This window comes from Seriola dumerili, unplaced genomic scaffold, assembly GCF_002260705.1.
Source record: "Seriola dumerili isolate Sdu_G_001 unplaced genomic scaffold, Sdu_1.0 BDQW01000016.1, whole genome shotgun sequence".
NCBI lineage: Eukaryota > Metazoa > Chordata > Actinopteri > Carangiformes > Carangidae > Seriola > Seriola dumerili.
Genome location: NW_019174271.1, coordinates 2,126,347 through 2,152,892, shown reverse-complemented (window position 1 = coordinate 2,152,892; position 26,546 = coordinate 2,126,347). Strand labels below are relative to the sequence as shown.

Here is a 26,546-nt window from a genome sequence, read left to right as displayed (position 1 = left end):
CAGCTGTTGCTCTTGCTTCATGGATATCTAAAGAAACCAAGTACAATCCGTCATATGTTGGTGAATACACAGGGACTGGAATTAGATCTGACTCTCCCTCATTGGCAACCTTCTCTCACCTTCAGGCAGGATGACAGGTTTGATGGACTGGACAAAACTCGGACAAATCTGTTAAAATACAAGGTACCTTTAACTGAGAGTGAAGCTAAAGCTCACCTTTATTCAGGTACTAAACTAACATGCAATGTAAACATTTTTTGAATCTGTAAGAGCAAAGAAAACAGGCTTTAGTTGTGGTCACAGACATATTCTGCTTCAAACTTCAGCTGATGTTATTCCCATTGTGAAGGACTTTTGATCAGTGTTAAAAATTTCACTTGCCAGACAGCTTTTGAGATTAGTGTTGCCTTGACGACTGAGGGTGAAGTCAGGGGGGGTTAAAAAAGGCTGATTAAATTTTCCACTATTTGCATGCCATCAGGAAGAGTGGGATTTAGTGGGAATGCCTGTCTCTTGCTGATTAGCTTTTAAATTGCAGTTTGCAGCTTGGCACTTGCATGTTTATCAAAGTGGCTCCTCTCCACATTTCCATGGCTGATAGAGGCAGTGGTAAATGGAATGGACAATTAAAAAGACAACATGTCCACACACAAACAAAGGTTTTTATCAGTTGCTGGTTAAATCAGGGAATATTTGAAGTAAAATTTGAAGTATAATCACATTGACTTATTGTGTTGAAATATATATATATATATATATGACGGCCCCTCAACATTGATCCCCTGATTATGACCTCGTGTCATCAGTGGAAGCGTCTGTCTTTTCCTGCTGTGTCATTGTACAATGTGTGATGTAAACTTTTACTGCAAACCTGGAAATGTAGAAGGTATTACCTGTTAGATGATGATTCATTAGTGAAATGATATTAATCTGTAAATATTTTGAGTTTTCAGTCACTTTTTAAACTATTTTAATTTTCATACATTCTCTGGTTCCAGGGTTTTTAATGTGAATATTCCTTGTTTTTTTTCTTCTTCCATGACAGGAGACTGAATATTCTGCGATTTCGGACAGTTGATCCAAAAAAACAAGGCAGATTAATCAGTAATGAAAATAATTGTTTGTTGTAGCCCTTGTAGTAAAGCTGAGTACTATTAAGAAATACACAGATATGTACAAATGAGAAAAAGCAGGACACACAAACATGTAACAAAATAAAATAATATAAAGTAAAAATTTCTGTTTCATGTGGAAAAATTGTCACTTGGTTATTATTTTTTATGCATAAAGAAATAGAATAAATCAATCTTTCAAAACAAAATACTGGGTTTTAATGTGACTCAGTGTCTGTTGGATGTGTAGAAACACTTTCTACATAACAACTTTATATTTTTATTGTAGCTCAATTTCAGCAGCAGCTCTGCTGTTGATGGCAGGGAGGCTGGTCCTGAGAGCAGGAGCAGCTCTCCTGCTGTTACAGAAGAAAGCCAACAGCCCCCCACCCTCCACCCCCTCTCTTGGTTTGGTGGTTTGGAGACAAACCAAGAGGTGGAGCTCGGCGGGATGCTGACAGCTCCACCCTGGTAGAAATAGCCTCCCATTGAGTGTTTGTGTTTGTGTATGCCAGTGCCTTTGAATGGGTCATTAAGCATATTTCTTTTTTTGTTCAAGTGAAGTACACTAGGTGTCGAGGAATATGTGTAGAAAACTGCACAGGAGTCAGTTTCCCAGACTTGATGTACCTTTGCAAATGCTTCTGTCATGAATTTAACAAGAAGATGATGGCACTGTTTCTCTTGACAAGCATTTTAGACAATTTCCTCAGGCCAGGATCAGAACAGAGGCTTTTCTGTAGCTCGGCTCACACTTGTGAGTGTGACAGCTAACACAGAGAACGAGAGCTCAGTGGATGCAGGAGGGTTGCATCATCCGCAGTGCTAAAGAGGTTTGACAACAAGGCAGTCAACTTGACTACCTGAAGGAGTAATTTATAAAGTTCATCACTGATCTGAATTCAATGTTCTTTAAGCAATTTTATTTTCTTCACTTTTGTGGGACTCCAGTGTGGGTGAGATCTTTATATTGAAATGATTAAACCACACTGTGAGCAGACAGAATTACAGGGAGGGTTATGGAGTGTTTTGTATGACTTTGAGATTACAGAGATATTTCATTAGCATTGGAATAGTTGGTGACATGTAGTTGAGGGTGTTATGTTTGTATTATTAGGTAAAATGCGCATATGTGTGCATGATTCTGAAATGAAAGCCAGGGATCAGATTACCTTCAGTGTCTGACATCCAAATGCATTTTTCTAGTGTCACCGCCATTTTCTCGTCTTGTAGAAAGTCTTACACAGTGTGTAACTACATAGGGTTGAACACAGTCTGTTGATGTTGGCGGGAACTGATGACGCTGTATGGTACATCCCAAAATCATTCTGTTTAATCAGCTTGTTGAAATGTAACATCTATGAGATATTTAAATGACCACGCTGTCAGATGGAACAAACACAGACAGATATGTACAGTCTAAAAGAATACATTTCATAGACTGTGCTCAGTATAATTTTGAATACATTTTCTAATTAGTGATAATACATAAAACATGATGTTGTGGTTATTGTGGTGATATAGTTTAAGGTGCTTAATCTATTTACTTAAACAGTATCTACTGTGTTGACTCCACAAAGACTGTTCTTTAAAATCTGATAATGATTTGAAAGACTACAGCTTCAGATGTGTGACAACACCTTGAAATCATCGTGTAAACAAACAAAATCTATCTTGGCAGTGCTCTTCGCAGTGATTACGGCATCGTGATCGCTTGTAATGAGAATCCTAGGGATTCGGAGGCAACCACAGTCTGAGGTACATAACAAGGCACAATAGCTCCCAAAGAGAGGGAAAGAAAAGGATGGGGAATGGTTTAGACGGAGGAATTGGTGTATAGAGGGTGACAGAGTTAAAGGGGTTGAGAGTTGGAGAGGTAATGGGAGGGAGGGTAAGAGTGACAGGAAGAGTGTAAGACTGCAGCAGGTAGAGCTGCTAGACGAGATAAAGAAGAAATCATTCAGTCAATCAGCCCAAGCAGTGGTACAATCATCAGATCTCATCTGCTTTCAAGAGCAATTCTGCCTTTTATTGAGCTGTTGTGCCTCAAACAGGGAGGCTGCAATAGGGAACATTAACCCCTGCATTGCCACGTGCACCTGACATCAATGGGCAATCAGGATTACTGCAGCAATATGATTCAGTTTTTACTGACACCGGCTGACCTGACATTGTCTCAGTGTGACCGAGCTTCTGTTGTTCATCCAAAGATAAATAATCTTCAGGCTGCCTGTGTCAGGGCCTGAGAATGATTCGAATATTCAAAATTACAGCATCAATGCTCAAGTCTTTTAAAGTATGAATCGTGGCAGGTGTAACGAGGGAAAGAAAGGAATTAACTGAACAAAATCAAGTGACAGGAATCATTTTAAAGGATGTCGGGGACATTTGTTTTTTGTTTTGATCCAAACTTTAAACAAAACTTCATAAAACCAGAGCGTTACATTTAGATGAACATGGTCTGACAGCTGTTTTCTTTGCACTGCATTAAGCTATACAGATGTGCGAATATATCCCAAAGCCAGCACTGAAACAATGTCCCGTGTAGAGTCTAGAGCTAAGTTAGTTGATTAATCAGCCAGGCTGATATACTGTCCGAAATTAGCTTATTGCAGATATATTGGTGTTGTTGTGTCTGTCAGCCAATAAGTAACAAGAAATGTCAGTTTGAGACAGTGTCTCAAAACCTGGTGGATAGATTTTCACCAAACTTGATAGACATGTTCTGAGGGCAAGTATTGACCAAAATCTGAAGTGCCATATTGATTAATGAAAGTGGACGTGGTTTATTCATCAATGTCTGCCATCTGAAGCCTTTACTCAATTTGCAGAGAGCTGGGATGAGGTAGAGACACAATAACTGGCAAAACAACTAGAAATGATTCTAGAATGATGCAAATGCTTCACGAAAAATATGATCTCAATCGGCCTGATGGTGGCGCTATAATTAAGGCTCTAAAAGTTTAAAATCTTGGTTGATGACTGGTTTGATAAAGTCTAAGAAATTCAGAATATTCAAGAATATTGTTTATGTCATAGCATGTGTTTATTATTACTCTCAGCTGAGAAATTAGAAAAAATCCCAAACATCAATATCAGTATTGAACTCTGATGGGTCGGGCTGGTAGCATCACAACTGTGTAGAAAATGGAAGGGACAAGGATATGGATGTGATAACTTTACATCTCAGTACTAAGACACAGCCGCTGGCCCGCTGCAGACACTCCCAAACTGAACCATTAACTTCATTTTCTAATGCTACACTAACTTGACATTAATTTGATGACATGAATTACTAATTTGTGTGCACAAATCATTTAATTTGATGGCATGAATTTATTTCATTAACTGATTTGAGAGCACAAAATATTAATTTGTGCGTGTCTTATTTCTGCCAGATAAAGTGTGTGTACAAATGTTTTTTTCTTTTTTTCCTCATGACACCAGCTGGACTCTGCACAAAAGTTTTTAAGTGTGTAACGGTGCATAAACTTCACAGTCCAGACAGTACGTTCAGGCTCTGTGCCTCAGTTCATTGAATTTGAAAAAATAGTGGATACTACATAAAAGAGCCAAGTCTCAGCTTTAATTTGAGTAGGTTTTTATGCCAACATATAAAGAACTGTGTGGGAGATGTAGCTCTTTTAACAGTGCCCAAATTACAAGGGGTCAAAAGTAATTGGACACTTGGCTATTAAATGTTTCCTGGCCAGCTGTTGAAATGACACACAGTTGCCCAAGAAACATTTAACATTTGGCCGTTGCCAGTGGCCATGAAAACAGCACAAAAGTGTCCTGGATAAAACGGGTGAAGCAGGAAGAAGACAGACACTGGTCCCTCCAGAAGGCAGCTCACACAGACACAAGAAAAGCAATGTAGTGTATGCAGCCCAGTGCAGTGAGGAACACACAGACCTTTATGTCCAGCATTAAAAAACACAGGAGGGCCAACTCCTCAGGTCATGAATCAGCAGTTCACCTCCACCTGAAGGATAACATAACAACTTCGAGGACAACACTTCACATGTTTTGGACAGGGTGGACAGGTGGAGGAGTGAGGAGGCCATCTACCGCAGCGGCGCGGCGCATCATTAGCCATGCATCAAGTGCCACTCTAAGCACCAATAGGAAGCGATGAGCTGCAGCCAGCGACAGGACCAGGACCACACACAGAGCGGGACAGCGTGCAGACATTAACGTAAAATCATGTCGACAACAACTACTTTCTCCCCTGAAGAGCCAATCTCCAAAGCCAATATCTTTCTTACCATTGCCTTTGTAATAATGCCATTGTGGGTCATATACCTATTTATGTTTTGTTGACCTCAACATTTGTGTCTCCTCAACTGTTGTACACACCTGAGAGACAGACGGCAAGAGGTGATGGGGCCGGGGGTTGAGCTGCTTTGTACGGAAGTAGGAAAACAGCGTTTTTCAGCAGTGGTGAGGCTGGAAATAAAACATTTCCATGAAGATAGAATATAATAGGGGCGGCTGTTTTGCGTGTTTTGGCCTTCACTCAACAGAGTAGAAGGTCTACGACACCACTTATCCCCCACCTACACTGTTGTCCTTTCATCCCTAATGACTGTTTTTACAACAGCCAGGAGCACTAACGAAACAAGTGACATCAGAGGCCTTGATAATGACCCCACAGAGTCTAAATGCCTGGGACTCCCTACCAGTCAGTCAGAGCTGAAGAAGCCTCTTGGATGAGAAGTGAAACATCTTCAAATTTCTACAACGGAGTCCACTTACCCCTCTTGGAGCGCCACAAATAGTTCTGTGACAAATGAAAACAGATTTTGAGGGAGAAGTTCAATCCCCCGCACAGCTGGCTGATCACAGCGTGAAGTGGGTGTGAACGTTGGATCTTTGGTTTTGGAAAGTTAAAGTTCACGTCGGACACATTCCCCTCACCGACGTCAGGAAGGTGTGGGAGAGGTGTTTTTTTTATAAAGCTGCTTCATACAGAGCTCAACGTCCGCTTGAACAGTTTGTGATGAATGCACATCCTGTTAAAACACAAAGTTATATGTAATAATTTAAATATAGTACTAAGTCTTAAAGTCTTACAAAGTGTCAGTATTTTCTTGGCCTATTGAATCAGTTCATTGTTATGGACTTGTCATATTTGCACTGATGTCAATTACAGTAACATGATGTTTTTGTTGCTGTTTCTCATGTTTGTCATAATCATATTATCCACATTTTTTTGTACATCTCTTTTCACTGCAGTATTTTGCTGTCAGGTGTCTTGATATCCATCACATCCATCTAACGGAACATAAAACAATTCAGCCCAGTCCAGGAAAACCTCTGATATTGTAGTGTTTTGCCTTTTCTTTACAGAATGTTTGTGCTTGTATTTCCTCCAGATGTGAGCCAAAAAGTGGAAATGACCAAGCCCATCTTTGGCTGTCAGGTGACTATCCAGTCAGAGCAGGAAAAACAGATGATGAAGATGTACCGCAGGGAGGAGAAGAGAGAGAGGAAGAGAGGCAAAGGAATAGACGACAGTGACTCCTCAGATGCTGCTATGACCTTTGACCCCAGAGAGATGAGAGCCCACAGGTATATCATTTCTCCAGACCTTCTCTTTGTACTTTTTTTCCCCTCCCTATTGTTCTCTGTCTGTCCATCTCCACCTGTGCTCTCAGGTATGCACACCATAACTGACAAGCTTCTGCATTTTTAATGACAACTTGGCTGGAGCTTTAAAAAAGTTAAAAAAAAAAGCACATTGATGCAGAAGCTTGCCACATCTTTTCTTGTAGAGGATTTTCCTGAAAATTTAATTTCAGAGGATGAAAAAAAGGAGCAGTGATCTGTTTAATTAAAAACTTAGCATGGCCAAATCCAGCACAGTGTGCAGGAACAGATTAGTAGAGAGGTAAACCACTTTAGAAAAGAACATAATGCCTCATATCTTTGCCTCTTCATCTGAATCATCCATCAACTGCACTATTTATTTTTAAAGCAAAAATATGGGTGGAGATAAAGGTTCATATGTTCACATGTGGATCCAAGTGGCTGCAGATGAGACATTGTGCTCAGTTCTGGTCCATTGTGAACATGATGAAATGACATGGGTTTTTATTTTAATTTCATTTTTTCTTCACTTTGAAAGTTCTCACAGTTTTACTGACCTGCACCAAGCACTGTTTATTTACAGCAGCTGTCCTCTCTGACTGTTTGTTGTGTTTGCTGGTCCAGGGAGCAGGCCCTTCTGACTGCACGACGCGAGCCTGTGCTGAGCAGAGAGAGAGCGTATGAACGCATTCAGTATCCCAATGTCTACGACATCTATGCAGAGGCCACAAAGATGCCTGCCTTTGTTGGAGGAGCCAGGGTGAGGCTGGAATACGTGTTTGTTGTGTGTGAAGTGTTGACTTTTTGACTCCACTTATTGTGTGACGCGTCTTTAGCCTTTGATATGTATGTGATATATATGTGTGTGTGTGTGTGTGATATAAAACACAATTCAAATGTTCAGAAACAGAAAACTCTTTAGTTGGAGTGATGTGTCTAAAGTTTTTCAGAGGACTAGTGGTTGATTTATCTCCACTGTAGGGTTCATCCCACCTTGACACCTTTAAAGGCCCCAGACACAGTGTGATAACATCAATCTTGCAGGTTCATTGCATGTCACACTGTGGGAGATGTTTCTAACGAAATGTTGATGTCAGACTGGGCGATATCAGTTGTTTCTACGACGGATGAAAATGGATCAAAAAAAGATTTTGAAAGTGCAGCAAGACACAGTGATGTTTTTAAAAAAAAAAAAAAAATCTTATTCAAAAATGGCCCAGTCAACATGCATCATTTTATGCTTTATTCTGATTGGTTGGTTTATAGATATGGGTTAAGGCAACAGTGAAATAGTGAGAATTTGCTCCTTAAATTCTGACTCTGACAACATGCTGTTCATTGGCTGTCGATGATCATGTGTCACAGTGTCTCAGCTGTGGTTTGGTGAAGCCCACAGTGTGAAGAGGTCTCTAGTCTGCTTCTACATTACACCCCAGTAACAGACATAGTACCCATCACTTTTTGCTGTCACATAGTTTATGGAATAGAAATGGAAATCAAAGGTCAGACACAAGCACTGGATTGCTGTCATTGATTCTATTAGTTGTAAGCTTCAATCCTGCTAAAGTTTGGTTGTATGTTTTGTTTTATATATGTGTTGTAAAACTGTAAAAAAAATCTCATCAGCATTGAAGTTCCATTGTAGTTTTGTGCGAAATAGAAGCAATTTTTAAAATGTATTTTTATTTTATTTTTTTTAAGGAAAGTCGACAAAACACAGTTGTGAATGTTCTGTGTTTCCATTGATTGGTGTATGAATAAAGATAGGTTTTCTCCTCATGATATCATTTCACTTAAACATGATGACAGATTTCCATCAGTCTGCCTCTGGGTTGGAACTGGCTCCCTGGGGCCTGATACGGCAGGAGCCACAACTTGAAAATATGTTTTCATTTCAATTTAGTCAAATATCACTTTGTGGAATCGTCTGTAAAACCACCTCGTGCAAGCGGATACATTTTTTTTTCAACATACGAGAGTTTTTTTTTTTTAAAAGTCACGTTTCCATTACCTGTTTTTAGGTTCGTTATTTCAAATTGCGCATTAACCTATTGTTTCAACTTGTCATTGTCATTAATGAAAAAACTGTTTCAATTTCTACCAATACAGTAGTCAAGTAAGTGTAGCCACTGTTTGTGGGATTGGCTTTGCCATTGTAACGTCACATTTAAAAGCTGAAATTTAATTATACCATTAATGTTCATTAATACGTTAATGTCTCTTAGATAATCCCATGCTGTACGGTTATGTTATGGCCATAGTTTATAAATATTTCAGTATTCTTCATGAGAAAGTCAGTATTTTCTTTCAGTGTGCCGAAATGAGAACAGCTTTACTGGAAATTCGGCTGTATTAAAATTCAGTATATGTGAGCACAGAGAGGAGGAGAGAAGCAAACAGATAAAGAGCTGAATCCGGCTGACAGTCGGCAGAATGCAAATATGACGTGATGATGTCAGTTGTTTACAGCGGCTCCTCAACAGTTTTTAATTATGTCCTCTATTCAGCATTTTGACCATACGGTTGATGACTGTAAAACAAACTACAACAAAATGTTTTCCAAAAGCACATTAACCATGCCGTGGTTAATGTGCCAAAAAAAGTGTCATCTGAACCTCATTGTTTATTGTGTTATTGGATCATTTTGTGGGATTTATGCACAATTCTTTTGTTGCATTTAATTGGGCTGTTAACATGCAGTACTTCAAATTTATGTACATGTTCAAAACAAATACTGATGAGACCTTCAAAGTGTGATAGATCTGCTTCGTATTCTCAAGGGAGCGTGAAGCATATGGAAAAAAGTGAGATGCAGCTGAATTCAGATTAGTATGTTTTGTGACTTTGTATGTCCTTCCAAGTTTGAGTGTGTTTTAAAATCTGGGTATGTTGAACCGTAGAGGTCATTTGTGTTTTCTTTATCTTTGTGTGTGTGTGACATTCAGCTGCTGCTCCCTGAGGGAATCCGCAGAGACAACAATAAGATGTATGAAGAGGTGGAGATCCCACCCAACGAACCCATGCCAATCGGCTTTGAAGAGAAGCCTGTCTACATCTCTGAACTAGATGAGGTAGGAGTTGCTGTGTGCTCGTGTTTGTTATTGTGTGTTTGTACACTGTGCGTCCATATATGCGTGTGCGTACACTGTGGTTAGAGACTGACAGTGACGGGTCTGAAATCAGGATGGGTTGGTCAAAATAATGAATATGTTGATTAACAGCTACAATAGCAACCATATATAATGTTTATCATTATTATTATTGTTATTATTACATTGCAAATATTCCATTATTACAACCATGACCATACACAAATGTAGTGTCAGCTCACATAAAACACTTAGCTCTCCTTTTCCCTCTTTGCCTTGAAGCTTCACTTCATTATAAAACTATTATAGAGTGCTCAGGTCCATGGACAATAATTGTGGCACCAAGAAGTGACCGCTCCAGCTCAAGGTAGATGAAAGAGAAAAGGAGAAGTGCGATAAGAAAAGACATGCTAGAGGCTTATCGTCACCATGAGGTTGCCTGGCAACCACAAGTGACTCCAGTGCTGTGTCCAAAGGCATTCACTATTCACTACTGCCTACTCACTATCTAAGGAATTATATAGTGGACTATATAGTGGGGTTGATCATTTAAAATACTAGTTACTTTACAGAGTCATATATATATAATACAAAATATAAATATAATAAACATATACATTTACTGTACTAATCTCCAGCAGGAAATTCACAAACTATATTATTCTTAAATGAACCATTCTGTATGTGCTTTTGATTTTGGTATTTCGATTACTTTTCATGCTAAATACTGGAGTGTTCTTAATTAAATAACAAGTCTAAGTCAAAACCTAGTATAGGTGTCAGGCTACAGCAGCATGAGGAAGGGATGATGACATCAGCACAAAGGCAGAATCAGAAAATATGGTTTATTGCCAGGTAGGTTTTTACTTCAAGATATTTGGCTTGGTGTTTGGAGCAGTATACAATAAACATATTAACAGGAAATAACAATAAAAAGGTAAAATACTGCAACAGTAAAAAAGATAAATATATATAGATACACATATTAAAAAAAAAAAAACTATGAAAAAAACTATGTACAAAAGTGTTGACAAAATCCCTGCTGAGCAGGATGTGCAAAAGATCAGTTAGGTCTGTTGTGTGTGTGTATAATAAATAGTAAGGATAGACATGAATATGTTAAAATAAATACAGTATTAGGCAGTGGATCCTGAACCCGCTGGTTCTGGATCAAACAGTCTCTTTGTCTCAGTTGTAAAAGAAAAGTTACTGACGCATCTATCTGGACAACAGCCGCAGGAACAGGCTAAATTCTACTACATCACTAAAACGTCTGTCGACATCATCAATCATACATTTATGCCACTTGAAGTGTTTGTCAGTACGGTTTGTCATTTGCACTAATGATACTTTTTGCTAAAGACCTACATAAGATGTTACTCACCAGTCTAAAAGAAAAGTTGCAGCTCGGCATCAAACTGCATCTCTTTACTCGCCAGGAGCTGTCTCCAGTGGTGGAAAAACACACCAGAATTTACCCATGTTTTGCTTCTTTGCCACTGAACGTGGTTTCTTGTCGGAGCATTCATTGGGGATTGAGATAAAGATCACTTTGTAGCAGTTCCAGCCATCTCTGCTTTTCTGTGATGCTAGTCGGGAGCTTTTTATTATTATTTTTTGTCCGGAGCTGTAGTGTAACTTCAAGCTCTGGAGGAAGCTCTATTTCTTCGTGGGACTGAGGAAAGACTAGGTGCTACACTGACTCACACAGCATCTAGTGTCATAAAGTGGTATTACAACACGGTGCAGGATGCAGCTAGTTGGTTAGCATGCTCTTTTCAGTAGATATTTCTGAAATACAATAGATGGAGGTCTTGGTCATGACATTATCATTGTGGCTCCTTCACATACTATTGATAGTGTTAGTTCATTTTTAGAACATTTTAAACTAAAATTCTGGCCAGATCTTACACATTACACCTTTAATCATCACAGTATAACACCAAATCAGTTAAACTTCAGGAATATCAATTTGTCTACTTAGGAAGCACAAGTAATTGTTAATCAGTTTCACCTACTTTGGTTCAAATGAAAGTGACAACAGGTGCAATGAAGAGGCAAAAGCAAGCCAAACCCCAAAAACGGAATGGTTTTGTATGTGGTGGCCACAGACAGTTGCTCTCTCCTTCTCCTTCCTGACTGATTCTTCTCTAGTTTGGTGTTTTGCTAGTGTCCCTGTCACTACTGGTAGCATGAGGCGGTGCCTGCAGCCCAATCAGGTTGCACAGGTTGTCCAGCTCCTTCAGGATAGCACATCCATACGTGCGGTCACAAGGTCTGCTGTGTCTCCCAGCACAGTCTCAAGAGCATGGAGGAGATACCAGGAGACCAGCCGTTACACGAGGAGAGCTGGACAGGGCCGTAGAAGGGCTTCAACCCAGCAGCAGGACCGGTACCTGCTACTTTGTGTGAGGAGCAACAGGAGAAGCACTGCCAGAGCCCTACAACATGACCTCCAGTAGACTACTGGTGTGCATGTTTCTGACCACCCTGTAGGAAACAGACTGCATGAGGATGGCATGCGGGCCCCACGTCCTCTAGTGGGACCTGTGCTCACAGCCCAGCACCGTGCAGCTCGACTGGCCTCGCAAGAGAACACCAGAATTCTCTTCCCAGATGAGAGAAGGTTCACAATTAGCACATGTGACAGGCGTGAAAGAGTCTGGAGATGCCGTGGTGAACGTTATGCTGCCTGTAACATCATCCAGTATGACCGATTTGGTGGTGGGTCAGTGATGGTCTGGGGATGCATATCCTTGGAGGGTCGCACAGACCTCCATTACATAGCCAACGGTACCCTGACTACTGTCAGGTACCGGGATGAAATCCTCAGTGATTGTCAGACCTTACACTGGTGCAGTGGGCCCTTGGTTCCTCCTAGTGCAGGACAACGCCCGGCCTCATGTGGCCAGAGTGTGTAGGCAGCTTCTGAATAACGAAGGCATTCATTCCATTGACTGGCCCTCATGTTCCCCTGACCAATTGAGCACCTATGGGGCGTTATGTATCGGTGCATCTGACTCCGCCAAGTACTGCCACAGACTGTCCAGGAGCTCATTGATGACCTGATTCAGGTCTGGGATTAGATCCCCCAGGACACCATCCACCGACTCATACCTAGATGTTGTCAGGAGTGCATACAGGAATGCGGCGGCCATACACACTACTGAGTCACATGAGATGCCGTGATGAAATTCACACAAGTTGGATCAGCCTGTGATTTCAATTTTTCACTTTGATTTTCAGTGTGATTGTGAATCCAGCCCTCAGAGGGTTGATAATTTGGTTTCCATTGACAGTTGTTACGTCATTTTGTTCTCAACAAATTATACAATGTACATCAGTAAAGATTTTCTACTTGAATAATTCGTTCAAGATCTGATGTGTGATTTAAGTGTTCACTTAATTTTATTGAGCAATGTATAATAACCTAGCATGACTGGACCTTGTATGGTCAATAAGTGAAATTAAGGATGTACAGTGCATTCAGAAAGTTTTTGACCCCTTCGATTTTTTCACATTTTGTTATGTTACAGTTTTATGCATCAGTTTACACTCAGGAACTCATAATCAATTTCTTTGCCGATGTATTAAAAAGGATGAACTGAAATCTCACATTGACACAAATATTCAAATCCTTTACTCTGAACGTAGCTGAAGCACCTTGGGCAGCGATTACAGCCTCAAGTCTTCTTGGGTCTGACACTACAAGCTTTGCACATCTGGATTGGTGGATTTTCTGCCGTTCTACTCTGCAGATCCTCTGTCAGGTTTGATGGAGATGATGTTCGATTGGTTCAAGTCAGGGCCCTGGCTGAGCCACTCAAGGACACTCACAGTTATCCATATCAAGATACTCCTGTTGGAAGGTGAACCTTCAGCCCTGTCTGAGGTCCCTGACCCTGACCAGTGTCCATGTGATCAGTGACCCTGACCAGTGTCCATGTCATGTCACATATTTATGCCAAACACAGTGACCAATCAAATGGGCCGTCACATCAGCCACTGCCCCCTGCCTCCAAAGTCTCAAAAGTCAACTTAACGAGCGAGTGAGTGTTGAGCTGTTGTGAGTGCGGTGGGAGATTTGATCTGCTCTCATGTGACTGCAGTTGTGCACATGGAGCAGACATGCTCCCTTGAGAGGAAAGATTTCCACTTACAGATACCGTTCTGTGTGCACGTGTCATGTTTTTATGTGTAACAGTTTTGAGACTAATTAGATGCTGTAGCCACCACAGATGGCCTCATTTATGAGAGAGAACCTCCTCCATGTCCAAGCAGTTGGCTGCACGGATTCAGTGCTGCTGCCTGTCAGTGTCCTGTTGAGCTCCTCTACTCCTGTAATTTATACCAAATGCTTGTCGTTCACAATATCATGTCCAATACTGTAAGGAGGTAATTATAAGAAAACATCAACGCTAATTATTCATCTCTGCTTTCATTATCTGAGTCACTGATCATTCTGCTTTGTGCTTTTGGAGTAATCTTAGCTGGGCGCCCACTTCTAGGGACAGTAACCACAGAAATGATTCGTCTCCATTTTAAAAACAAGTTGGTCAGACTGTGGACTGATGAACATCTAAACTCTCAGAGATGACTCTGTGACCCTTTGGCTTCATGCAAATCAACAATTCTTGTTGATAAGTCTTCTGAGAGGTCTGTTCTGCGAGTCATGATTCACATGAGCAATGTGCCTTGTGAACAACAAACTCAAAATGTTATACAATATAATATAATCCCAGTCACAATATAAAGTGAAAGTAGCTCCAACTCATTCAACTCCATTCTGGTTTCATTGTCTGGACTCCAGATTTGATACACTGTGAATTAGAGCTGCGTAATTCATCAAAATATAATATATAGTCAAGTGCAATATCCAAATCCATTTTTTTTGATAAAGGTAAAATGTGTCACAACATCATAAGCGTTATGGTGCTACAGAGATTCATTTTTTTTCCGTGAAAATCAAATGAAAAAACAAGCGTTGCAACTGAAATCACAAGGGTCCGCCGATATAATCCCAATATGATTTTATTTTTTGCATATCGTGCATACTGCATATCGTGCAGCCCTAGTATGAATGTTTCAATCAACACAATGATTTGTGTGTTATTAGTTAAAATTATGAAATGTGTTTGTCTTGCCCCTGTGAGTTAGGTTGATCTTGGCTGATGACCTCATCAGTCACAGTTTTGGTCTTCCAGGCTTCCTTTTGTCTGGAGCAGCTCAGAGAAACAATATGCCTCCATTCAAAGCGCTTGGCTCAGCTGTTGCAGTCACCTCTGCCTTATTTTGGTAATGCTGTTCTGGCTTTTCATTTTTCTGTTCCAAGGCTGTGATCTTGTTTGGTATACACTGTGGAATGTATCTGCCCTTTTAACACCGATGTACTGCACTGCACATCTATCAGCCTAACAGCATGAACTGCACAGTGCATGCTGTTATGTAGATCGATCGTTGTTTTTAGTCTGTATTGCTTATTTGCTTAGACCCTCAGATTTTTCACTTTGCACAACACACCTTGAGCTTTCCTCAATCTTACCTTGATGTTCTTCTGGGTCTCGTTTTCTTTGCCAATAAAGCTGCGTAGGTAGGTGAAGTTTTCCACAAAGTCAAGAAGCTAACTGTTAATTGGTTCAGTAGCTTTAATGAAGATTATCTGAGTTGTGCAGGTGTTGATGTAGAAACACTTTTGTCTGTAACAGCATATTTCAGTTGAATCTTTGTGTTTTGATATTTATAACTTGAATTACTTTCACATGTTGAAAGATGAACCCAAATGGACTCAATAAGGGACTCCCTGGGATTCGGATTCAGTGGGAAGGGAAATCCAGGCTTGATAAAAATACTATGAGACTACAACTCAAGCAATGGATTACTTCCCTAGCTCTGCACATCATGTCTCTGCATTTTGAGGTAAATCTGTATGAACAGCAGGACTTGTCTGGCGCCAGGAGAGTTTTCTGGTGCCCCACGTGTATATATAGTCCCGTTATCCTCCATCTGAGTGAACAGGAGAGGACTGTGGCTGTAATGGCCAGTGAGTGATGTTCCTTCTTAATGGAATTGCTGTAGCTCTCAGCCGGCTGTCAGCCGACACAATGACCCGTCAGTCTGGCTGACACCTTGACTGACAAACCCACACTCATACTGGTGCATTCATTCCCCTTAGGCTCCAGCAGGCTTTATCCAGCCACCACTGGGCTGTATTAGAGGGCAGCAGGCTGGAAAAGCAGGAGTTCTTTCTGCTCTGGCCTTTGGGGAAGAACTATGGCTGCAGGATGAAGAATAGTCTGGCAGAGTCCACACACATCGCTTTCTTTGATAGGCTCTGGTCCCATCCGGTCTGCCCAACTAGACTTTGTAATCCATCATCACTGCATCACTAGTGAAGATGCGACAGAGCAAAAAGTCACTGCTTCTCTGAACTTGGCCTTTTGTTTGTGAAGCCTCTGGAGTATGATATCCATAAACCTCAGAAGCATTTGTCACACTTCAGTGAACTAGTAACTATTAACTGCTCATCTCTATTAACCTTCCTGTCACTCATGCTAATGGACATAATGATAAACAGGATTCAGCTTTGGTGAATGTGTGTTTGTAAGTGTGGACCAAAGTGTGTGCATGTGTCTTGTGCCATGACAAATTGATAAAAGGACGGTTTAATCATATCTACGCTCTTGCTCTTGTTGTTTTCACAGTGTGTGATACTGGCTCTGTATGTGTGTGTGTGTGTGTGTGTGTGTGTGTGTGTGTGTGTGTGTGTGTGTGTGTGAGTGAGTGAGTTTGTTTGCACTGTGAGTGTTGAGGTCTCTTCAATGCCTGTCAATTTCAATCCTCATCAGGATGGTCTTTGAGGATTTGACCATTAATCCCTCCATTAGGTGCAGGGATATGTCCACAGGGACAATAGAGTCTTTATGTCAATGGACGCCTTCATTTTTGGTTAAACCTTTTGTTTCTATCTACGGGTGCATCCAGCTTTGGTAGATGAAACTCATTGTGAAAGAGCAGTCATGTCAGAGTTACATCTTAAACACTGACAAAGTTGTTTGGAAAAGGGTTAGGGTTTCTTTTTTGTGCGTAGAAGTAGAAATGGTTGCATGAAGGGCTTCAGGGATGTGGTAATTGTAAGTCAAAACAACCAGGGGCCTCATTTACCAAAGCATGCTTTGGTAAGAACTGAGATGAGAAAGAAAATCCACAGTCATTGTGAGTTAAAATGTATTCTGAGCAGTCTGAGTTAAACAATTTAAATGGATATCTTTTCAATATATATATATATATCTTTTGGACTCTTTGATACATCCTGTACATTTCAACAAGGCTGTGTATTTTCTACTAATATTAGACTCAGGTGTAAATGCCTGAACCAGTGACTAATTGTTGTAACTTTGAACAATTTCAAGTCTGATTTGTCCATCTCCACCATGTCAAGTTTGGCTACAGTGACCGACTCAAATGAATGCAAGGCACGGTCCAATTTCTGTTTGCAGAAAACATTTTCGGATATAAAATAGGGTTTGTTAGTTCAAGCAGAGGCCGTACCTGTTCTATAATCCTAATTATATTGTTTTATTATATTATACCTGTTGCCTTATAGTCTCAGTAGTTAAACCACATGTGAATAATGACAAAACATCATCAGAATCCAAAATAACAGTCTACAAAAAGTCAAGGATCCATTAACTGTGACCCGTTATCATACAAGATTTACATATCTCACTCATATCCATCATATTGGGACTGTAAGAGTGAGAATGAGGAGTATAGGCGATCCAGGATCACAGAAAAGTTGAAAAATCTAAGAAATCTTTGAGATAAATATAGAGATAAATCAGTTTCAAGGCCAGTTTTTCTGTTTGTGCATTGCTTTGTTTTCCATCAAGAGGGATCATTTAGGATCTGTTATGTAGAATCATATGTCTCCAGGGAGCTCATTTCCTGGAGAGAGAAATAAAAACACGAGGATGTATTTGATTCAGCTGTACAGTTATCAGTTATCAGTTTTTTTAAGCTGTCTATCAGACATTCAGCCATTACTGAATTTCTGTCCTAGCTTCTCCTGCAAAGACTTAGACCTACACAAATTCTCTGAGGCTCCATCTCTCTTCTCTTACTTTTTACAAGGCTTATCTCCTTTCTTTCTCCCAGAGTTTCTCTCTAGCTTACTTGATGTTTTCCCTTAATCTTTGAAAGTCCCTGTGTAACTGATATAGATTGATATGCAACCTCTTCTGCTGAGCAATGTGAATTAGCCTCAGTCAAGCTGTGGCTCTATTCATTAGCTTAAGCCTGGGCAACTCTGGAACAAAGTGCCTCACTACTCTAAAGTGCCGGCACACAATGCCTAATAAGTCTTTATGTGCTATTAGGAAGGCTTTGAAAGGCAGGCTGAAAAGTCTGACGCTCCCCCCTCCCCCCAGTGTACAGTGCCGATTGTCATTTATTGAAAGCTGTAATGGGAAACAGGGCTGTGCAAGCCTCCATGTGCCTTTTAATAGCTCTGTGAAACATTAAAAATGGGAAATTTATTAGAATGCTTTTTAACTAATGAATCAGGGTCTAGGCGCCCCATCCTTGCCACTGTGGTAAAAGCCTTCCTAATTCATCTGAATATGTTACTGGGTGTGTTGTGAATGAGAGCAAATGCCACTCTTTAGTAGTACTGATGGACCACACTTGTACAGAAACGTACACTAGTACTACACTGCTGATGTTCCTCATAATGCTAACAGCAGAATGGACACTAACTCAAATATAGACAGAAGCCTTGACAGCACACACAACTGCACTTCCTGTGAACCAGTAATTGATAGGAATCCAGTCAAGCTGCTAAGACATTGCGAGGAATGACAGTTCCCACCGGGAAAGAGTCTGTAGAGGGAAAGGATTAGGGAACACAGAAAGCTTTGCTCTTTGGCTGCTACAGGAAAGCTGTAGTGGGCGTGGGTGGGTTGAAAGGCATAAGTAATGAATGACTCTTCCTCCCAATTTGTACTGTATATCTTTCTGCTGCTTGACACTTAAAACTTTCTCATTGCACAGTTTTTCTACTCTGCTGTTTATCCCTCAGCCAGACAATCATGGTGTCAAATACTGTAAATGGCTCATAGTGCAAACTCTTTTAATCAAATCCAGCATTCAAGTAATGGCAGTAAGTAACAGCCAGCATGAATAAATAGGAACAGGTAAAAGATGGTGAGGTTACCTGTACCATAGTGGTTCACATGGTAAATTCAGCATAACATACATTTCTGCTCCACCAGTTTCATCAATACAGCAACATTACTCATGTCATACTGAGTTTCTTTTATTACTAAATAATAGATATTGCTTTTACTTTGCCATTTTTCAATTGGTGGCAAGGAAAGTCAACACTTCAGGCAGATGTTTGTTTCACATCAAGAATTGAGGGATTTTGCCCTTTGAACTGTTTTTTAAAAGATTTTAATGTAAAACAGAATAAATAAAGTAGAAGTGAATGCCATTAATATGAGTGAAAGAGAAACTTGGAGCAGGGGAGTGATGGTGTCCTTTATTTACCATGCCTTTATTTAAAACAGGCTTATATTAAAGGCTGATCCATGGATTCATGTAGTTTACACCAACTCCTCAGACATCAAGCAGAAATGGAGATTTGTCAAGCCAGGCAATATTTTCCTATCGTTGTTCCCACTGTCGCCTCAGTTTCCTGGAACCCGCTGTTCTAGCCCATTTATATCAAGATTTCAAAATAAAACCGGTCCAGCAATGTTTCCAAAACTCTCTGTTTTTGGGGCTGGAAAACTCAGGAGTTGTGTGGATGGCAGGAGGAAACGTAGCAAAAGAGATGTGTTTTAAAAAGAAAACGTAGTGGTGTGGATGTGGCCTCAGTAACAAGGTGTTTTTGCCCCCATAACTGCCGCTCACTGGATGTTTTTTCATTCTGTCATCTCAGGAGACTTTTGCATGAAAGTCCCAGGAGATCAGCAGTTTGTGAGATCACATTTCCTCCCCATTCTCCAAATCTGATGTTTGGTCTGAATAACAACTGAACCTCTTCACCATGTCTCCATGCTTTTATGTGTTATTGTATGTACTTGTTGGCACATGATTGGGTAAAGAGGTATTTGCATTAAAGAGTACGTGTCTACATTGCTAATTCATCAATATAACAAAGTCATGTCATACTCAGTCCTCTGCTGCTTCAAGTTTCTCTTTCAGTAATAGTGTTTTCATTTTCTACTTTGCCGTACTTTCAATCAGTGTTAAGTTCTGTCACTTCCTGCAGATGTTTGACATGTAGAGGGATTATGTTCTTTGAGCTGCTTGAAAGTGATGTGAAACAGGAAGTGCTGAGATAAATTGATATATAAACTTGTTTCTAATAATGGTCTGGTTGTGCAGTTTAGGTAAACAAAGGCAACTGTTTGAGAAATGACGGTATGACTGTGGATGGATTGCAGTGATTCACATCTTTTTTTATGATGGTAAAATAGTAATTTAAAGCCTTACGCGTCACTTCTCCGGCCTTCTTTTCGTCACCACTTAAAGTGGAAGGTTGATGCATTCAGACATGATCAAGTGATAAAACGTGATGATTATGCAGTCAACAGTGTCAAATGAAGGTCTGCTGTTTAGTGCTTTCAGTCTCACGTGACAGTATTAGGTGTTGTCGTTCAAGTACGTTCTGCCATCACCACGCTCACTCATCATTCTCCTGGCTGTTGACAGCTTACCCTCTCCTTTCCTATGCAGGAAGCAGCCAGTGTATAAGCACAGGCCTGCGAAGATGAGGCAGAAGTGAACAGCCCTCCATCCATAATTAATCCACCTTGATTGCATTTCCTAATCCAATTTGATGTGGTTCCCCCACAGCACACACATGTGGCTCTGTGTGTTTGCTTAGACTTGTTAAGTAGAAGCCGTGAGTCTTCAAATCATCTTTGAAGGATTCAAGTTCAGATCTTTACAATCTTGTCTGTTTGAGTGGCAGCACTGTCAAATGACACAACAATATGTCATCTATTATCCGTCAGCCACCGAGAAGTGTGCCTGCACTGTGCTTCCTTCAGTCTATGATTAAAGTATACTTATTATGTTTTACTTCATATGTAAAATTTGGTGCCTGATCTTGATTTCGTTTTATTATTTTGATAAAAGCTTATTCAGTCAGATTATAAAGAACAGCCGAGCATCACACAGCCGTGTGGAGTGTATGATCATGTCAGTATTTTTAGATTTTTATATTAACGTTAGTACCGGACATTAAAGTTTAAACTGCCTCAGAAGTTACTGTAGCTGGCTACATGGCTAGCTAGCCAAACCCTCAGTGTGTCATTATAGGGCTAATGTGATACTGATATTTGAGATGACTCACTCCAGGAAATAGACGACACCACGATCCACTGTTACTGATGGATTTATTCATCTTCTGCATTTCTAACGACACCATCATCACCAACGCCACCACTCTTGAACTAATTAGATGACACTGTACAAAATAAACACATATTCACATTACAACAAACTACAGTAAACATAGACATACACGATGACACATAAGCATGTAAATAAAACTACCTTGCTGGCTGCATGAATGGACCAAAAATAACTTAAAACGGCAGTGTGTCAACTTTTACTTTAACCTTTAATGGTGTACAAAAATTCACTTTCTTTCAACTTCATGTTTTTCTCTGAAGCAAACTGTTACAACTTAAAGTATCCCTGTGCAACACAGACGCAAACTTAGTTCCTATGTCCTCCATAGAGCCAATACAAATAAAAGAAAATTCTTCAAAATAAATCATATAAATAATGTGTGCAAACAAAACATATAAAATGACAACATAACAACATATTACAGTAAAAACTACTTGACAGACTAATATTACAGTAATATTGATTAAGATTTACTTATGTCATATGTATTTGACACTGGACATGATGTCATTGTCCACAGTTTGCTAAAGCAGGTTGTCTTTGTCTGTGCCTCCAGTTATGAATGTTTGTATTCAGATTCAAATAAATCTGACACTTTAATGACCTGTAGGAAAATGTTCAAAATGTTTTTTTAGGCTGAACAATTATATACCTCTTAAATGTAACATTTTAGTATAAGATTTCCTTGTTATTTTATCCATTGCAGAAATGATAATAGATTTTCCAGAAATTTAAATCTCATAATAATCAGAATGGACTGTGACTTTCCACTGGTGAATTTCATGGAACCATCAGAAAAACTAAAACTTTATGAGTAAAAATTTAAAAATTCTTCATTATACTGTATTTTTATGACAAATAAATCAAAATCTCCTCCCACCCTCTAGCTCCAGAACGTCAGAACATTTGATCCTGGGTAGAACCACTTTAGGATTTTTTTTTCAATAACAAGTTCATTTGTAGAATCTTGAGAATGACGACCTCTGAACAAATAACCATGATTAATAAAATAAAATAGTCAAGCCACAGTGGTTGAAATTGATTTGAGTTCAATTTTAAAAGTAAGAGCCATGCTTATTACTGTATATTACATAACTAACAATCTGAAGTGTTGCTAATTTAGGTGTTAATTACATGAGTTGAGCTTAAAGTGGCCGTGTTGAAGATCTCAGTCCAGGTTGTTTTGGCGACACCTGTAGTTTCTGTGGTTTAATACTACAGTTCCCAGAATTCTCGCGCAGCAAAAGGACTTTCATGCAATATTTCAAACTGATCCACTGTAGAAAATTATGAAAATGACCATTGTCTTGTTTTGATGAACGATAGTGGCAAGTGCTAAACTCTCTGACACACACTGCATTTCCTGCTACTACTTCATAATAAAAGTCAATGAAAGTGTTTTGTTCGCAACAACTTTTTTCCAGAAATGTTGCCACGCAATATTTTATTTATCTTATTTACCTAATTCATGTGCACATGTTTCATTTCAGCCCGGTGTATTCTGCTTTTCGCTGTCATTTACAGCACCTCTGCTTTCTGTTTCACCATGTGTGTCTTAGCCCCTCCCACACACACACACACACACACACACACACACACACACACACACAAACACAGGAGTGGAGCAGAGCAGAGGAGAGGGGGTTGACAGGTCGTTACGTTAAGTGCGATAAAAGCTTTTCAGCAAGAACTATGAATGCCTCTAAAACCAAAAATGGACAGCCGTCCATCCCAAACGTCAGGACAAAATATCAGTGTTTTTTTTTAACACCCCTAGGAAGCATCATTATTGACGGTGACGACAGCTAGGACTGGCTCTGGGATTTACTTTGTGTGTGTGTGTGTGTGTGTGTGTGTGTGTTTGTGTGTGTGTGAGTGTTTGTTATTTTGTTTGTGGGGGTGTGTTTGGCCAGGTCATCTAGTACTCTGCATGCAGGCTTGGAGCTGGCTGATAAGCTGTTTGCAAAAACTGGCAATTAAAAGTTGATCAGGCTGTCAATTCAAATGGAATGAAATGGAACCAGAAAGTAATTAAAAGGATGGCATGAAAATGACAACAATTATATCTCTTAGCTCCCCATTACCGATGCACAGAGGAATTTAATTAGTTTAGAAGCTAGTATAGTGACTCATACAGTAAACACACAATAAAACAAAGTAGCAGCCACCACAAAAAAAAAGGTTGCTTCTTGTGTGTACACACAGACTGGCTATCTCAGTTTCACTATTAAACCTATAAACAGGGAGGCTGATGGATATGAACAACACTGGTGTTTAGTTATTGCTGTTGAATCATTAGTGCAATCTATGTGGGTCCAATTAGTGTGTTTTAAGTGGCTGGTGGATGAGCGGGATATTCCCAGTCCTCCCAGTTCGCCCATATGGCCGTAGGCTGTGTATCTGCTGTGTTAATGAGCCTGTCAGTTTCCATCCCACTCAGGGTTGGCCCAAGATGTGCTGATGGGCACCTTCTTATGCACACAGAATGTACTGCTGAGAGACAACTGCTTACACTTAATAGAAGTACACACATAACTAAGTCTGTGTATTTTTTTTATACAGAAACTTTCACTTTTCTCACAAACAGCCACACATTACTCAGTGTCCATGTATCCTCATCGTCTAGAAAATGCTGTGTATCATGGCTGGGTCTTGCTGGAGCCACCTGGGTTTTAGAGATTGATTCCGCCCGAGGCTCAAACAGCTGCTCTCATTAGGAACTTTATTTAACCCCGCTCCTGAAAGGTTGAGCACAGATGTGTATGGTCCTATATTAGCCAGCTGGGCTCTGCAGAGCTTTTACTCCATGTTTTAAATGATGGCGACTTGCTTTTAACGGGGAGGGTGCATTTAGCTGAATTTAGCTGGGAACATCCAGCTGCAATGACGGGGATTGAAACTGTCAGTTTGAAGAGTATCATGATAATGACTGAAGCCTGTAGAAACCAGAGGGCTCATTAGTTAAACTTTAGAATATAGTTTATAATTATTTATTTATTTTAAGGCTTTCTGCCTTAACAAAACAGGTTAGCTTGAATTTTAAACATCTCAAAGGTTTATGGAGGTATTTTGGCACATTTAAGTACAACTCTAAGATAAATTATATTTTTTAACTTTTTTGTGTCCTGTTTTTACGTCTTTCAAATGTTTTCGAGGTAGACATGTGAGTACAAAGTGCAGTTTATTACGCCACTTCTTTTACCTAGTGCACATAATTTGTTGCCAGAAGAACTAGTCCGTCCACAGTGCCTGGCGTTAAAGCTGCCCTGTGGCTGTACACAATATTGCCACCAGTGCTGAAAGCACGCTCTGAGGGTGAGCTGGTGTACACAGGTACAGCCTTGCCTAGGAGGCTCGCTCTGGGTTATGTTGTTGAGTTGATCTTCCACCATGCTAGGGGGCTGGTCTCACTGTCTGCATCAGAGTTAGCGGGTAGCTGCTCAGTTCAGCTCTAATAGCCTGCTGGTCTGTAAGAAGTAACACCACAGCAGCACTTGTCGAAAAAACTGCCCAGTGTCGTCTTCTACACTAGATCTGAATATGAGAGCAGCTTGTGATGGGCTCTGACATTTCATCTGGTTGTCACGGCCTCAGCCTTGTTATCTTTGATGAAGCCAGTCTACTAGGGATGGCATTTTCGTGAGGTTCATTCAGAGAGCTGATGACAGCAGCCTTGATGGTCTTGGTGAGCTGTGAGTCACCAGCTTCTGGCTTCCAGACCTCCTCATGGAAGAGCTGCAGGTCAGACACTCACATATGTTTCACCAGAGAGGACAACAGTCAAGTGGATTTAGAGCCTTGTGGACAGACTCCAGGACATCAGTGTCCTGCCATGAAGGGGGCAAGTGCCTTGTTTTTTAATCAGCTGATAAAACCTTTGCAATGGCCTTCTCCTGCCCCAGCAATCGTGCTATCATTACATGACAGGACCCCCACCTGGTGGGTGATCTGTGATTCTGTGATCAGCTTGTGCTTGGCTGCTAGTTCTCTTTTTTTCCATGAGAAAGAAAGAGCACCGTTTTTCCACACACCCATGCCTGTTATGATTCTGTGCACTCTCACACTCTCTCGCTTCCCTCTGAAGATGAAGAAGAAAACAGACTATAGGCATATGTTGTAAAACTTTACTCGGCAGAGATGATTATGAAGATGATTAAAAAGCTTTTGTGATAATGAATTACAAAATTGTCATGACATTTTCAGCACAGTGAGAAACTCCATTTATTTGACTCTACGACTCTCAATTTTTTCCACGATTCAAGTTGAGTGTAGTAAGATTGCAAGATGAATTCCATCACTGCAAATATTTGTCTATTATTATCATTATTATATTACCTTTGTCAGTGAAATGACAACTCATCGTGTCTATCTGATAATCCATTGGTCTGTTACCAAGATATCTTAAAATGCTCATGCACATAAAAACCATGTGCGTGCACCAAATGCTTCCTTGTGCGGGTGGTTTTGTGAACTTCGCTCACGTACACGTGGTTTCTGTGTTTGAGCTTTGAGACTAATTCAACACCATAGTACATTTTCAAGTGATGGAGAAGATTTGTTTTATTTTCAGACTGTCACTTTGCCACTTTTAAGATTTCTAAACCACTTCCATGTGATTGACATCGTGTTCATTTTTTTGCCAACAGTTTCCTCAGCCTTGCAGGGTAATGTGAGTTCACTTTCACTATAGCCTTGGTGCCTCTCGCCGGTTCCATGCCGGCAGCAGGCAGAGCTGGAAGCAATATGATTTCAGGTTGTCTGTCCGTCCATCCCATTCTCGTGAATGTGATATCTCAGTAACGCCTTGATGGAACTTCTTCAAATTTGGCACAAACGTTCACTTGGAATCAAAGATGAACTGATTTGAACTTGGTGGCCTGAAGTCAAAGTTCAAGGTCACGGTGACCCATGTTTTTGTGAATGCACAGATCGGAATCGATCAATAAACACACAGATAGAAAGCAGCAATGTGACAGAAAAACGGTGAAATTGCTCCAAATATTTAGTAACTTTCAATGTTAGTGTCTCGATCTAAATCAGTGATGACACACGGACAATAGGGCTTGATTGGAAGCGCAGATCGTCTAGTTTAAGGAGAAAAAAACGGCACGTCTCTAGCGCAGGTCTGCGCAGTTGCGCAGCAATGGTGCTTTACAGATAACATGAAATTTGGGCTTAAGAGGGTAAAAACAAACAAATATGACTAAGCACAGCTATTTTACTTCTGCCTTGTGATGCAACGACGAACATTGTGTGAATTGAGGTATTTACATAATCCATTATGTCGACGTGTCGCCCCAGCTCTACTTCTTTCACACTGTGACCTCAC

The 26,546-nt window shown here is 40.2% G+C and overlaps 1 protein-coding gene across 2 annotated transcripts in view; it reads left to right on the top strand.

Annotated features, from left to right (window-relative positions):
- Window positions 1-26,546, top strand: part of ascc3 (activating signal cointegrator 1 complex subunit 3) — a 203,325-nt gene that overhangs the window by 34,822 nt on the left and 141,957 nt on the right. For both annotated transcript variants that reach the window (XM_022750817.1, XM_022750825.1), the window contains exons 6-8: window positions 6,491-6,686; window positions 7,329-7,464; window positions 9,650-9,775. In XM_022750817.1, the coding sequence (XP_022606538.1) occupies window positions 6,491-6,686; window positions 7,329-7,464; window positions 9,650-9,775 (458 nt within the window). The remainder of the gene's footprint in view (window positions 1-6,490; window positions 6,687-7,328; window positions 7,465-9,649; window positions 9,776-26,546) is intronic.